Source organism: Hylaeus volcanicus, chromosome 3 (genome assembly GCF_026283585.1).
Source record: "Hylaeus volcanicus isolate JK05 chromosome 3, UHH_iyHylVolc1.0_haploid, whole genome shotgun sequence".
Classification (NCBI taxonomy): domain Eukaryota; kingdom Metazoa; phylum Arthropoda; class Insecta; order Hymenoptera; family Colletidae; genus Hylaeus; species Hylaeus volcanicus.
This window is the reverse complement of record NC_071978.1, coordinates 31,126,176-31,141,690: the sequence shown is the minus strand read 5'-3', so window position 1 is coordinate 31,141,690 and position 15,515 is coordinate 31,126,176. Positions and strand designations below refer to the sequence as shown.

The 15,515-nt window shown below is 43.8% G+C and overlaps 1 protein-coding gene across 4 annotated transcripts in view; it reads left to right on the top strand.

Annotated features, from left to right (window-relative positions):
• The window catches only part of LOC128873876 (AF4/FMR2 family member lilli), a 98,156-nt gene extending 84,206 nt beyond the window's left edge, over window positions 1-13,950 (top strand). For all 4 annotated transcript variants that reach the window (XM_054117843.1, XM_054117844.1, XM_054117845.1 and 1 more), the window contains 11 exons: window positions 2,873-2,927; window positions 3,168-3,220; window positions 3,336-3,852; window positions 3,932-4,692; window positions 4,823-5,705; window positions 5,885-6,024; window positions 6,111-6,305; window positions 6,395-6,472; window positions 6,553-6,649; window positions 6,738-7,029; window positions 7,174-13,950. In XM_054117843.1, coding sequence (XP_053973818.1) covers window positions 2,873-2,927; window positions 3,168-3,220; window positions 3,336-3,852; window positions 3,932-4,692; window positions 4,823-5,705; window positions 5,885-6,024; window positions 6,111-6,305; window positions 6,395-6,472; window positions 6,553-6,649; window positions 6,738-7,029; window positions 7,174-7,283 — 3,181 coding nt within the window. In that variant the 3' untranslated portion in view covers window positions 7,284-13,950. The remainder of the gene's footprint in view (window positions 1-2,872; window positions 2,928-3,167; window positions 3,221-3,335; window positions 3,853-3,931; window positions 4,693-4,822; window positions 5,706-5,884; window positions 6,025-6,110; window positions 6,306-6,394; window positions 6,473-6,552; window positions 6,650-6,737; window positions 7,030-7,173) is intronic.
• The last annotated feature ends 1,565 nt before the right edge of the window (window positions 13,951-15,515 follow it).

Here is a 15,515-nt window from a genome sequence, read left to right as displayed (position 1 = left end):
TGTACACGCGTTTCTTGTACGCAGAGGTAGGCAACATTCTTATCCGGATACAAATTTCAAATATCGCGAATTCGTAATCTAGGCAAATCTAGAGGAAACGTGAATGCGTGGTACGAAATTATATTAAATATCTTTATTATGTATCGAGATCCGTGATAGAAAGTAATTTAAAAAGAAAAAAAAAACAAACTCTCTTCCGATGCTACATTGTCGTGTTATTCAGATGAAATTGTGCCCATCTTTGCTCGTACGTGTGTGTGTCCGTTGCTCGCTATAGACGCGCTCTCTTGCGCCTGGGCTAGGATACAGCCGTGTTCCGTTGTAAACCGGAGGGATCACGCGAGGTTAAAGAAACCTCGGTGTTCCCCAAGCCCGACGCAGGAACAGGTTCTGCTCCTTTTTCCATGCGATCACAGGAACGAGCAGCATTAACGCGGTGACAGATGGAAATTGATTCGAGCCACGATTACCGTGTACCGTTTCGCCTTGAACGAATGTTTCCGACGCGAGCGTTTCAACGAATCGATGGTTCTGCCACGGTCCTCGCGAATTCGCGACTACGACGTAGAACCCTCGTGTTCTGTGTTCAGTTCTACCGTGATTCTTTGGAAATGGCAGCGAGACAAATTTCAACAAGGCTCGCTTCGTGTTTATCGATAAAAAGGCGTGGCGTCGTCCTTCTTATCGCAAGGAAGGAATGAAAGTAATAACGAACACCGTGGCCGTGGAGTTAAAAACGTTCCCACGGAGTCGTGCAATTTGTACCGTTCGAGGATCGATCGTTAAATCTCTTTCGCGCGCGCGCGCGCGCTCGCTCGCCGATTTTGCCAATTTCCTCGCTGTTTTCGTCGAGTTCACGGGTTCACGAGTTATCCTCGCATCGTAGCGTCTGTCGGCAGATTGACTGCAGCGCGCAGTTCCAAAGTCAATCAAAACTTTTAACGCGATCTCGTTTAATAAGTCAATAAAATCGGTCGGAGGAGATTCAATTTGATCGTGCTCGAATTTTCCGCATGGTTCGTGACTCTACGAGAAATCAAATTCGCGATATACGCAGAGGGGTAAGGGAGGATGGTCGAGCTCAGGCATCGATCACAACGTTTAAAAAACAATTTTCTCGCATTGGATGTAATCGAAGAAAGTATGGCAAAGTATCGGGTGGCCAAAATGTCTATCACGGTATCGATATTTCTTCGAATATACCAATTTTTGCAATTTTTGCAATTTTTATAGAGCTATGCTTGGACGGTACAAATAGCACAACTCGAATAAAAAGGACACCGCGGGGATGTGTTCGATCGAAACTGAGCGTACAGGCAGTCAGCCATATCCGCGAACGTCGACGAGGACGCAGGACAGCATGTTTAAGGTCGACGACCCTTCCGTACATCCGCGTTCGGCGCTTCGCGTACTTTCCCTCTTTATCTTTCAGCTCGACTCTATTTCCTTGCTTCCCCGTAGCTACTTAGCGTTGCTTTTCATTCCTTTCTGCCGGTTGCCGCGCGTTGTCCATCCTGGGGAGCACCGTCTTCGTCGATCGAGGGTGAAAGGACCCTCGTCTTCTCGTGTATCTTTTCTCTTTTTCGTGTACGCGTTTGTACGGTGCTCGTGAGCTCTGCAAGTGCCGACGCGACGTCGCGCGTCGCGACGCGTCCTGTCGGTCAGCGACACGAATGCGAGTAGATAGAGAGATGATCTGTGGTCAGACAGAATGTCGATATTTTGGTGCACGCAGCCGATAATGAATCGCGTAGTATTGTTCTGGGCTCCGTGAATGGATAACTTTGGAACGCGACGATACGTCGACTGATTGTGAGTAGTTATTTCTGCGGCCAGCTCGGTTTATTCAAACGACACGACTCCGTTGCGATGAATTTCAAACAAAGTATATAAAGCATTTTTAGCGAGTCCCTTTCAATTTCAAGGATCGTGGGTGCAAATTTGTTTGCTAAACAAAGCGGAAAGCCGCGCTTAACCGGGGGAATACCTAAAGGGTCCAAACGCTGCAAAAGTATAGTTTTTCGAGTTGGTTATCTTTCTCTGCGAGCGGTTAGACAACGATTAATTTTTGAAAAACTCTTAAAGATTCGGCTCTAAAACTCCGCTGACATTGAAACTAGAATATACGTGTATGTACGTTTGTTTGGCAGAATTAAAAAATAAAAGATCTCTCCGAGCTCAAGTGGCAAGCTATTCCGGTTGTAAAAGTTACATACGATCGGTTCTTCCGTCGATTCGCGGTTGATTGGAAGACAAAAGTGAAAGTGTCAATGGAATGCGAGAAATACGCGAACAGGGCACTGTGACAAAGAAACCGACGGAGGAGGCGAGGCGAGCGTGAAACAGCAGTTTCAGAGATCAATGAACGATTGTTTCTACCTTGCCACGCCTCGCTTCACCTCGCCTCGCCTCGTCTCGTCTCGTCTCGTCTCGTCTCGTCTCCTCTCGCCACGCCACGCCACGCCACGCCACGCCACGCCACGCCTCGCCTCGCGTCGCGTCGCGTCGTTCGTGTTCTACAGGTTGCCACGGCACGCGTTCTTCGTGTACGCGTTCTTCTTCTTGTTGATTCTAATCGCGAATGCTTCGTTCTCTTTATCCACGAGCGGGCTCGTTCTTTCTTCCTATCTCCTTTTTCCAACAGCAATTTCAAAGCCGTTTCGTCGATACAGTTTTATTTCGCAAGAGAAAGTTGGAACGATTCACGGTGCTGTATATCAGCTTCGAAAAGTTGGCTAAAACTGTTCGTAATGTCATATTCAACGTATCGATTAAACTTTTCGAACGGCGAGGTATTAATCTCCTTTGTTCGCTTTCCGTGACAAGTCTTCATCCGTATCTTACGTAAACGATGTCCTTCTGTTTGTTACAGAGATTTGGAAGGGGACCTGAGATTGTCCGAGGACAGCGACGATGAGACGGGCAAGGTAAGCCGGTAGCCAAATTAATCGACCAGAATAAAACGTAACGTTATTTTTCTTCGTACATAATATCGCAATGATTCGTTTGACGTCAAGTTTCAATTCTACAATTTTGTTCCGACCCGCAACGTTTCCGTATCTTTTTGAAAAACTGAAATTTGAAATAAATATTTAAATTTAAAGTGGCGTCGCGGCAGTTTTTTTGTTTGAAATCAATTACTAATCGTTTCGATCTTTTTCCCCCAGGGGACGTCTTCGCGGCCAGTTAGAGGAAGCAGAAGCCCCGACCTCACGGTCGAGTAAGTATTCGTTCGATAGATTCCAATCTTCTTGTTCGTTTATTTTTGAATTTTGATTGCGTCGGCGAAGAAACGAACGAAACGCTAACGAATACGTTCCGTTCCGTATCCACAGTCTGTCGACGCCGTTGATACCAGCTATGACACCGGCGCCACCGCCTCTGGCTCCCATGTCGCCCATGGGATTGTCACCCGTGGGACCGTTGTCGCCGACGAGACCGCTCAGTCCACCCAGACCGTCGTCACCGCCGAAACAGATGACACCCGAGCGAATACTCTCACCACCGCCGGCCAGTCCTCTGCAATCGAAAGACTCGTCGAGTCCTACGATAGACCAAAGGCCACCCAGCCCACCAGGCCAGGCGCCACAGAGTTCCGGAAGCGCGAGCTCCAGTTCCGATTCCGGATCGGACTCCGGCTCGGACAGCAGCGACGACTCCGAGGACGAAACAGGCGTTCAACCCGCCAAAGGCCCATCCACCCCACCCTCTTTGTCACCAAAGACCGACAATCTGATCGAAGAGCCACCCCCCGCGATAGAGGAGTCCAAGCCTAGATGGAACTTGAGCTCCTTCTTCAATAAGTCGGCTGTGTCGCATGGCGAACAGAACCCGGAAACTAAACAGACTCAGGTAAGCTTCGATTTCGTTAGACGAGAAACATTTCGTATTCTCCGCTGCACCATTCACGCGAACCTTCTTTTGTTTCCAGGATTGCAACAGGCGGCAAAGTTCCCCGGTGGCGACTACGGAAACGAGAACGCACAGGGACAAGGCGGGGGTACACGATTGGAAACTTGACGAGGCCCTCAAGAGGACTCATAACGCGACGATGATAAGCCTCCTCAGCGACAGCGATCCTCATTCGGACCAGGAGAAGAGTCAGCCCGTGGAGGAGACGCGCGCGCAGACGGAAAAACCAAAAGTGGCCGACGCTAGGAAACGTGGCCGGCCTAGAAAACCTACCAAGAGTCCGAAGGGTAGCCATCGTACGTCGGAAGATACACTGAAAAATAGTAAACCGCGTAGCAGAACGCGAGGAGTGGCCAGTCCTCTGAAAAAGAAACAGCCGATCTCCAAGGCCACCATTGCGACCAGCGATGACGGCAGCGACGACAGATCGCAGGGAGCTTCCAGTGCCTCGGATAGCGATCGTCCGACCAGAGTATCGCCCGAAGTCGCCGCTGTATTAAGCGATAAGAGGCGGACGAGATTGAGCGGATCTTCCAGCGAGGACGAGAATCCGACGAATGCGAAGCGCAATAGCGCCTCTGAGGACGACACCACGCGTTGGAGGCGAGTCCCCATCAAGAGAACCAAGCTCGCGGATTCGCCGAAGAAACAAGAGAAGAAGAAGAGTCCCGCTAAACCGAAATCGAGAAAGTCCAGTTCGAGGGTTGCCACCGTCGGTGGATCCGACTCTGACAGCGAGTCCGAGGTGTCGATGAGGAATAGTCGTATTCAAGTCGCCAGGTGAGAGAGAGAGAAAGAGAGAGTACACTTTAATAATTTCGCGTTATAGAATAAGCAATCGAACGGTTTATTAAAATTCAATCGATATGAAATATAAAATCTAAACATCCAATTTTTTCACGTGAAACAGGGTACCTCCGAGACCAAGGGTACCGCCAACTCGGACAACTTCTCCGGAGAACTCGGACAGCGACAACAGTCCAGGGCCAAAGCTCCAAGAGGAAGACACCGGTAATGTCCAGGATAAGAAGAAGAGCGATACACTCCGGAGAGTGTTCTCGACTTCGGTAGGCGGTGGAAAGGGCGGCGGTAAGGGTGGGAAAGGTGGCAAAGGCGGAGGGAAGTGTGGAATCTACGTGGAGGAGTACACGACGTCTGCCAATACTCCGACCGGAGGGGAGAGTCCGTACAAGAGGCCGTCGTCGCAGGCGTCCAGCGTCGTTCAGTCTTTTCCGCCGTTCAACTACGTGAACGGTGTGCCCAGTTTACTCTGCAGGATCGACCTGAACAAGCTTCCCCATATATCTCAACTATCCAGAGGGCAAGAGTTGAGACAACGCACGGAATTGCCCGACACCAGGCCGTCGTCCCGACAAGCGACCGCATTACCCGCCCAGCCACCTAGGCCGTCCACGCCGGAGGAGGGCGAGATAGTTGACACACCGCCGCCTCAGCAGCTACCATTGGAGACCAGGAGTCACGGGGACGCGTTGTTAGGCGACGGCGATCATAAAAATCGCGCTGTGATCAAAGGCGAACCGATTTCGGACTCGAAGAACAGTTGCGCCGGTATCGTCGGTGGAGGTGCTAGTGGAGGTGGTAATGGTGCTAATGGCGCGGTTAGCGCGCCCAAGAGGAAACGTAATCCGAGTTGTAGTTCCGTGTCCAGTTTGAGCACTGTGTGTTCCGTAGAGGCTAAGGCGAAGGGACCAGGTGAGCACAAAGAGAAGAAGAAGAGAAAACGGAAACACGTCGACGTCGAAGCTGTTCTATCCAGGCCATCTTCCAGTCAGGTAAACGTCTACAAAGTTTTCCCGATACAGTGTGTTCTTCGAGTTGCACGATTCTGTCTCTGCATGTTTTTACTACTACTACTCGCGTGTTTTTTTCTTCTTCTTCTTCTCGAACCTTTCTCTTCCTAAGTTCACGCGAACATATTTAATTTCAATCACTTCTTGTAACTATCGAATAGCAAAGCGATATACAACCAACGAATCACGAGCGGGAAGAAAAACCCGACACGAGCCTATTGCCGCCACCGCCCCCGCCTCAGCGTGTCTATTATTCCTACTTCAATCCTCAGAACGAAGTGTTGGAGGATCAGGATAGGTGGTAAGTGGTAGTTTTCTTGGCGACGATTGACGCGAACACGGTAGAGAAACAGCGACTCAATTAGGTTTGGGGACTCGATTTTACAGGGACCAGAATCAGTACCTGATGGAAGCGAAACGGTTGAAGCATAGCGCCGACAAGGAGTGCGAACTCACGGCGCAGGGTATGCTTTACCTAGAAGCCGTTCTCTGTTTCCTACTCACTGGCAATGCCATGGAGTCGGATCCTCTCACCGAGAGAGCGTCGTTCACCATGTACAAGGATACTCTTAGTCTCATCAAGTGAGTACATCTCTAATTAAGCCCAAACTACAACGAAGAGTGCTTCCTAATTAAAGCGATCTCCGATTTCCCCTTGCCCCTTCCCCTAGGTACATCTCCTCGAAGTTTAAGAGCCAGCAGAACAACTCACCGGAGAGCAATATACATAACAAGCTGGCCATTCTAAGGTGGGTGCTCCACTTTTGAGACTTTCGTCTATCCCACGATTGCATTTCGTTACGCTCTTGATCTGCCTTTGTTGTTCCAGCCTCTTTTGCCAGTCCCTCATATACTTGAAGCTCTTTAAGATGCGCAGACACGAAATCAAAGAGAATCAAAAAATTCTTACCGACTATCATCAAAAGGTCAGCACGAGCCACAACTTCTTTACATCCTTTTTAACGTCTAGTATCGACAAAGTATCAACGACTCGCGGTTTTGTTGTATTTTCAGCCTGCACAGGCGACCCAGGTGCAACCCGAAGGGCAAGGAACGCCTTCTTTGTCACCGACACCGTCACCGGCCGGTTCCGTAGGTTCCGTTGGCAGTCAGAGCTCCGGATACAGCAGCGGCGAATTGGCGAATCGAGGTGCCGCTTCCGGTCAACCCCAGGTAGCGACGTACGTTAGCGTTCCGCTCACCGTTCACGCTGCTCTGGCGAAACAACATCATCATTTCAGCTTGCTACTGAGTTGCCACGATCTCTGGGATCAGGCAAATGCTTTGGTGACGGACAAGCATAGAGGTGAGCTTTGGAACTTTACACGTTATGATTTCTGAGGCAGGCTCAAAAAGTATTTGAAACAAATCTGGCTTGGTTCGAAGAAAGTATATTATTGATAAGTAAATGATGAATCTTCTTTTATATTTTTGTTGTTTATCGTTTCAGATTTCTTCATCGAGCTGGATGAAAAATTGGGACCCCTCACGTTGAAAAGTTCGCTGCGCGATCTGGTGCGTTACGTTCAGGCTGGTATCAAGAAGCTCCGAGATCTCTGACCACAGTGGCATAGCCCCCGACCGCCAACCCCGAACTACATCACTTCTCTCCCGCAAAACATGGTCACGTATCCGACGATGTTCACGTAAAGCTCATCGCGATACGTCGAACGATCGTTTCGAGATTCCGAATAAGTATAAACGTCGGTTGTGTGATACTCGTTAGAAAATTTTTGGAATAGCGGAGATGAGAAGTCGAGTTCGTGCTCAGCCGTTAAAAGAATTGTTTCTCTTCGGGGTGGCAAGAAGAAAAGAATACCGGTGGTCAGGGGAAGTGTCGGCCGCGAGAAGGATTGTTGGTTACGCTGGCTCGCTCGCGCCTAGGACAACTGATAGATTTCTCCTTTTTAGGGGATCGCGTTCGAGTACCCCGGCATTTTTTTGTTCGACTCTTAGCATCAAGTATATAGTTAAGCGATTCGTCTAACCAATGAACCACAAGAACTAAGATATCTCGTAGCTCTGTTCTTGACTACGCATGATTGGCAATGCAAAGTCGGAGATCGAATCGATACGAAGATAACACATACAATCGAAGAGCTATGAAGAGGTTTTGGTTTCTCTCTTTTTTTTTCTTTCTTTCTTTCTTTCTTTCTTTCTTTTTTTTTTTTGTAAGTTGTTGGGACGAATTGAAATCGAACGACGAACTAAGAAAGGGGGTAAGAATACGACGAAGAAGGAATAAGAAGTGCCACAGAAGCGCCCGTGTGTTCTCGCTTTACGGTGCGCCGCAGCCGACGTTACCTGAAGCATGAGTTTCGTTTTGGCGATTCGAGTGCGACGAATACACAAGGATATATACATATATGCATATAGTTTATTACGTATATATATATATACATATATATATATATATACATACACACACATAGATATGAATATATTTAATGAAGAGAGAGAACCAACGCGTCACGCACGTCTGCGTTTCGTTTTTAGTAAAGATGAAAGGTAAGAAGAAAAAGGCGGTCTCGAGATCCGCAAGAATGGGAGGGAGATAAATTGGATAAATAAATCGGTGCGATGTATTTTCTCTTCGGTGGAGGGATATGCACCGCGCGAGCAACAAGATCAACCGGTCGATCATGACCGATGCACTATAACGAATACTATTGTCCGACGTTTACGAACAATGGACGCACGATTCTTTTTTGTAGGTAGGTTACAGAAAAAGAAAGAAAAGGTAACTTAGATTAGATAATTAATACGCAACAAGGTGGAGAACAGAAAAAAGAAGAGTAAACGGTAACAAAAAACAAAACCAACCAATACACATATTATTTACATTACTTAGAACTTAAACGGGGAAATAAGTAGAGGTTCTAGCGATGAGAAACAAGAAATAAAAACAGATTATTCAGATAATTGTACGTATAGCGCATACCACACATATTATACATAGTGCGATTACAGGAAAATAATAAAAAAGTGGAAAAGGAAAGCGAGAACAAACACGCCGAATACGAAGAATAATAAAATAATCGCGTGTAACGGAGGGATTCACCGCGGGCACGTCCTCTCGCGTTACACGGGATGCAAGAGGAATAATCGAAAGAAACAGAAAATATAAAAGAAAAAAGCGTAACGGATAAGCAAGTTGCTCATGTGTATATTTTTGTAAATAGGTATTTGCGAGTGCCGCCGCCTTGAGGGTGGTCTGTCGATGCGTTACGATGCGCGGCAGGCCGGCCCGCCCCAATTTTTGCTACCACAAATCTTATCGAGAATCAGGAAATTTCTGGTAAAAAATGAAAGAAAAGAATATTAAAATATGCGACACACAAGGTGTTACAGACATGTCCGCCGAATTTGTCCCGAAGGTTCTTTCCGAGTCTAGTTCTTACTAGTACACGTAAATAGAATTTTTATTTCGTCCACTTTGGTCGTACGTACTCACTACTAACTATTCATCCGCGGCTCCCTCGGAAATTTGTTCTATACGTTGTCTACGTTAGCGTTTGCTCGTTTTGCTTCCTTTCCAATGTTTTTTTTCCTTTTTTTTTGTTTGTTTTTCTGTTAGCGATGCATCGTAGATGCGCGCGCTATTCAACGATTTTCCTGTACTTGAGTCGATCCGGTGACCACGGGACCCAGAGAATGGAATGGCTTGAAGCGAAAAGTCTACGAGACCTGAGCGTAATGTGTTTCTTTATATTTCTCGATAAAACGGTGAATTCGATTCGATAGCTTGCCGTAGCGACAAAGAAGGATAAACAAAAGAATGGACGAGGACGTTGGCAAAGGGTGAAAAGTGTTGGCAACGATACGACTGGAGCACGAACGCGATGAAACAAAGAATCTCGAGAACCACGGTCGAACATATCCAAATACAAATACAAATTTTAATTCGATCGAAAATTTTGGAGCCTTTTTTTCGTCAGATTTTACGTTGTCGCAAAGAAGTTGGACCAATATATTATTCTATTCTAAACGAATCAATTGGTTGCTGACACTTTTCTATGCTCAACGGTTAAGAGAAGCTAGAACAGCGATTGAATAGTACGGTCGAATATGGTTGACGAGGTTTACGAGGGCCCATAGAGTTACTAAGCGCGGTCCAATGGTTCACGGGATACAATTTTATACCTCGTGTGCGCGTGCACACGGACGCAAAGGACAAGGAGACTAAAAAAGACAAAAAAAGAAAAAGAAAAAGAAAAAGAAAAAGAAAGAGAAGTCTATTAAAAAGTTTTGATATTTTCGAGACACACATTTATAGCGGATACGTATATAAATATCAGGCCCCCTTCCTCTCGTCAGCCATTATCGTGGCAAAAGACGTGCACGCGGGCAAAGATGGGCAAAATTTGCGTCTTGATAAAGATTTCGAATAATGAATAGAAGATGAACATCTTTGTACAACGCATACATTTATTCGCTAAAAACGATAAATAAATTATAAAGTAGAATTAAATTTCACGTTGAACGAATACAAGTTTACCCAAATATCATCCGTTATTCGAATAAAATTTTTCCCGTCTCTGCGTACAGGCCGAAATTTCAATGATTTTGGCGACTCCGCGTATCGGTTCATTCAAAATCGAACGCGCTTCCATATTTTTATCGAGAAGTCGTGTACAACGTGAGTATTACCGTTCGTCTCAGGTTCTCCTTTTCGTCCATGGTCCTCCGTGCGATAGCTTCTTCGTGGTTTTTCTGTTATATTATCGTTAATATTATTGCAACCCTTTCCCCACCATCCCCCCCCCCATTTTTTTTCTTTTTAATTAATAAAAAATAGTACTCACAGCAAGAGTCCTCGCGCACAGAGGCATTCTCTTATTACTTTTGGCGAGTCTACGTTCCTACTTGACCTCCAAAGACGAGAAGCGAAGGGTGCTGTCGTTCCGATTACTATTGCCACGTAGGGGTTTGGAGGACAGAGACTTTTTTGTTTTATGTTTCCTTTTTGTGCGGACGCGAACTTTTCTTGTTTCGTTTATTTTCTAGTTTGTCTTTAACCGATTAGTTGTCGGGTCGCGTGAACCTTTGCTACGGTTTTAAAAGAAATTTTATTGTCACGCGTATATTATCATTATTATTGCAACCTTTATTATTAATTTTATTATTATTATTATTATTATATTATTATTAATATTATTATTATTATTATTATTATTATTGAGTTATTGGTACTACGATCGTTATTATATATTTCGAGGTATTTATACGAATGAATGGAGCCGAGAGGTACAGAGAGAATTGGGGTTTGCGTGTCTCTGCCGCGTGTGTGTTTGTGTTTGTACGGGACAAGCGAGAGATCGAAAGGAGAAGAAAACGGTTAAATCGATGCGTGTCGCAACGACAGTTGTATATTGTACCTAAATACAGCAGCAAAAAATGATTTTTCGACAGTTGAACGAGAAGTTTGTCGAGCGTACATATTATATATACATATGTATTATACATAATAATCTCGAAGTTCGGTTAAATGCCGTTTGTTTTTTTTTTTTTTTGTTTTTTTCGTCTTCTTTACCCGCTACGCCGTAACTGTAATATAACTGTTATATACATGTATACATACAGAAACACACACAGACACAAACACGAGCATATATATAAAACATAGACATGCAATCATAATTATATTGTTATATAAATAGTATTATATGATAATTATTTTACTATACTCTCGTATACGGTCACATCGCGTGCCACCAGAATTCCAATGCTGAACGCGTTGCTACGGCTGGAGAACTCTCCGAGCCCTTCGACGAAAGTGCCAACATTTACCGTGGAAACGATTGGCTCCAATTTTAAATCGGCCCTGGAATATCGAAAGTGAAAATCAGTTCGATTCGAGCACCTTTACGAAAATTACTAAAAGATACGTGTCTATATTTGTACTTCGAGCCACGAGGAAAAAAAAGGGTCGGAGAGCTCGTCTTCCATGCTGAGCCGAGCAGGCGTATGGGTTAACGGCAGCGAGCAATGCACAAGCAATTTAATTAGTTACGTATCGCGTGGCGCGATCGACGCTCGGATGGTGGACTCTGCGCACGATTCGAAGGGTAGTCACCAAGCGAAACTATAACGCGCGAGAATCATCGTTGCTCGAAATATAATCGATCGCTACGATTACCGAGCGATCACGAATAAACGATCAACGATCAACGCATGATTAAACACCGTTAACTACGACATACTACAAATTACCGATTTGTGATTACAGATTACAAACATAGTCTACGGTTATCGATTAATATTAATATTGCGAGCGATCGTTACACAAGAATAATCTCGCGATGTAATCACTGCTCAAATCTGCCGAGAATAGAAAAATCTCGACGCAACAAGATCAGCTTCTCTCTCGTCTCGATCGAGGAAGCTGTGTTTTCGTTTCGAAACAAGTCTCTACCCATCACTCGTCAGAGTCCCGTGTGCTTCGCGGTCCTTCGACTTCCATTTGCAATTCGCGAAAACGTGTGTCGATCGGTCACGCATAAACGCAGAAGATCGTCTCGGAGACGGCCAAGCGAACGAACAACAAACAAGTGAGCGAGCAGATTTGCAGGATTGCACGGGAGGCAGTGACAGAGACGGGCAAAATTCCTATATAGATGAAAGTTTCGAATAACGAATAAAAGATGAACAACTTGGTACCCGTTACTCGTCGAGTGAATATTAGCGTTTTTAATTATAGAAATAATTTATATATTTCATGATGCACGAATCAAAATTTGTCCGAGTAAATAAAATCATTCACGTATTGTTTTTATACGTCATCTGTTATTCGAATAAGGTTTTGTCCATCTCTGGGCAGCGAATGAGCGTGTGAATGTACTCGCGAGAGAGAGAGAGAGAGAGAGAGAGAGAGAGAGAGAGAGAGAGAGAGAAATTGCATGCACGAAAGAGAGATACGATTAAATGAAGAAAGCAGCAATAAAAGAGAGATACATAGAATGGCAACCGCACCAAGGAGAGACCAAACTCGCTTATCGAAAGATAATTACTTACTTTCTTTTTATTTATTTTAATTATTAATGTTGATTTACTATTGTATTTATTGGCGCGGAAGGCTGAGGCACTGGAGAGAGAGGGAGGGAGACGCCGACAAAACTAGCGCGAGTGCTCGGTTCAGTACTACCTCACCCCTCAATCCTCCCACAAACAAGAATTTCAAGAAGAAAAGACGACGATCGTTACTTAAGCAGACATTCTTATTCCCGATAATTTAATCATGGAACAGTGTCGAGTAGAATATAATTCAAAATTCAAATAAAACATTAAATTAATTTGATAAAAATATGTCATGATTTGCAAGTGTAGAGACTATATGAAATTTTATATTATTTTTTTTTTTTAAGACAATTTGAATTCATTCTAATCTAAGTTGATTCATTTCATCGATGGAGATGCAAGTTTGTTCTCTGGTCGGCCAGATTCCCGCGTTCCAAGATTCGACGGAAAAAATGGGTTAATTTTTTTCATTCTTCATTTTCGATGTCTCGGTTCGCTAGGACAGTACATTTTTTACCGTTTGAAGTTCAATTTGATCCGTAAGAATAACAAGGTCAAGCATTGGGCGAGGTGCGTGGGATTGGGGAAGAGGAATACGAGAAAGGAGAATGATAACACGAGGTAAAAAGACCGTGACAATATATACATATACATATATGTATATATATATATATATATATATTTGCAAGATATTTTGCGAGCAGGGCTTTTTTATCTATTTTATAGTAATCTCAGCTTAAGCAGATTAAGAGTTAAAAAAGTGTGTGTGTGTGTGTGTGTGTGTGTGTGTGTGTGTGTGTGTGTGTGATTTATGAGCAGCTGACGAACGGTTTGTAAATTGCGTACATAACAAATAATAGGTAAAATACCGTCGACAAGAAACGAGATGGTTCACTACGTCGTATACTCTACGTTTTGTTTGTTTTACGCCTTAGGCTTGCATTATGATTAATCTAATTATTATTATTATTATTATTATTATTATTATTAGTTATCACCATCATCGTCATTATCATTATATCCTTATTCTTATTATTAATTTTATTATTATTATGATTATTATTACTATTATTGTGTATATGGTATAAATTGTAAAAAGGAACGTATTTACTATAACATATTCATTTTACGGGATTTACAAGATCCTTCAAATGAACAAATTGTTTAAAATAAAGTGAAGGAATAAATAAAATATTGACCAATTAACGTATACCGTCTTGAATACGCCTTTATGTGTCCCGGTTGCAAGGGTTCGTTTCGTTTCTGTGTTTGAAGATTTCTATGCTTTCCATATTACCATGACAGACTAATTTCTTCTAAAGATAATAATTTTCTCGGATGTCGAATAATCGTCGATATTTTCTTACCGATTGTGTACATGGTTACGTACAAGTAGCAGACGTTACTATAGTTGAAACTGTGGCTACAGCTTCTACTCAAGTAAGACAGGAAGGTCAATAAAAGACCTATTAAAGTCTAGCTTATCGGACGAGGTATTTACTAAACTACATATACTGGTAATGCACGGATCGGTACGTTCGAATCTAGATCTACATAATTCGAGGTTAAGCGACGGAAAACAACTAACGAACTACCGATGAATTTACATGTTCTTCTTTACACAACTTAGTCTATCGTACGATACATTTTCTAAATTACATATCGAACGTAAATGTACGTACGTAAATTTAAATAAACCGTGCGATCGAAAAACGTAAAATTTTAAAAGATATTCTCATCCGTTAATAATATTTACGCCAAGTCAGCATTACCAGAATAAATACAAACGTCGACGCACCTAACCCGAAGATTAGTATGTAAAACGCGAACGTAAGGTCCTTCAACTTTATCACGTCGAAGCCTTTCTTTCCAGCGTCTTTGCTCTTTCTCAGCCACTTGTGCACGTAACGAGTCATCGTCCTATCCCAAGACCGATCGATCAATCCACCTTGCATCATGTACATCAACAGAGAGCCGACCCTATTCTTTGGCTACCGAATGCTACTACTGTTCGGTTTACCGTAACTATAGTTATTTAATAAATTTCTGCGAGATGTCAGATGAAATTACTCTTAAGGTGGTTCTCTCCCAACTGTACTAGTTAAAACAAAACTGAAATACAAAAAGTATTAATAACGATATATTTTCTATGATACAATTTTTAAATTATTGTTTGATTATGATATTTAATAAAAAATAGTAGTAATTGATACAAGTACAGTTGCAATTACTTTTTCGAGTATCATTTTATCCAACATAGTCGTGATGCAATCGAATACGCGCTACTTGGAGATGACAACCGATCTGACAAAAAGCTACTATCGGTTGCCATAAAACAGGGGCACCTCTGCGCCTACCAGATGACAACCGATACGACAAACCGGCCAGTATGAGTTGCCGAATGAAAGGGGCATCTCAGCACCTACGAGATGACAACCAGACCGACGAGCAGGCTAGTATAGGTTGCTGCATACCAGGGGCACCTCTGCGCCAACGATGTAGCAACCGCGCCTACATGCTGGATAACTTCGGTTGATATCTAACAACAGGCGCATACTCGCGCCTACTTGATTACAACTAACATTTCGTTCACTTATCGTTCAGGCTGCGTCGATCATCGCTGACCGACACTAACTTTACGTTAACTTTTAGTTCAGGCCGCGTTAGTCACCAGTGACTGCCACTAACCTTTCGTTCACTGTTGGACACATGGTAAAACCTCTTAATACCTTCTAACACCCTCTAACATTTTTTAACACTTTTTGACATTTCCTG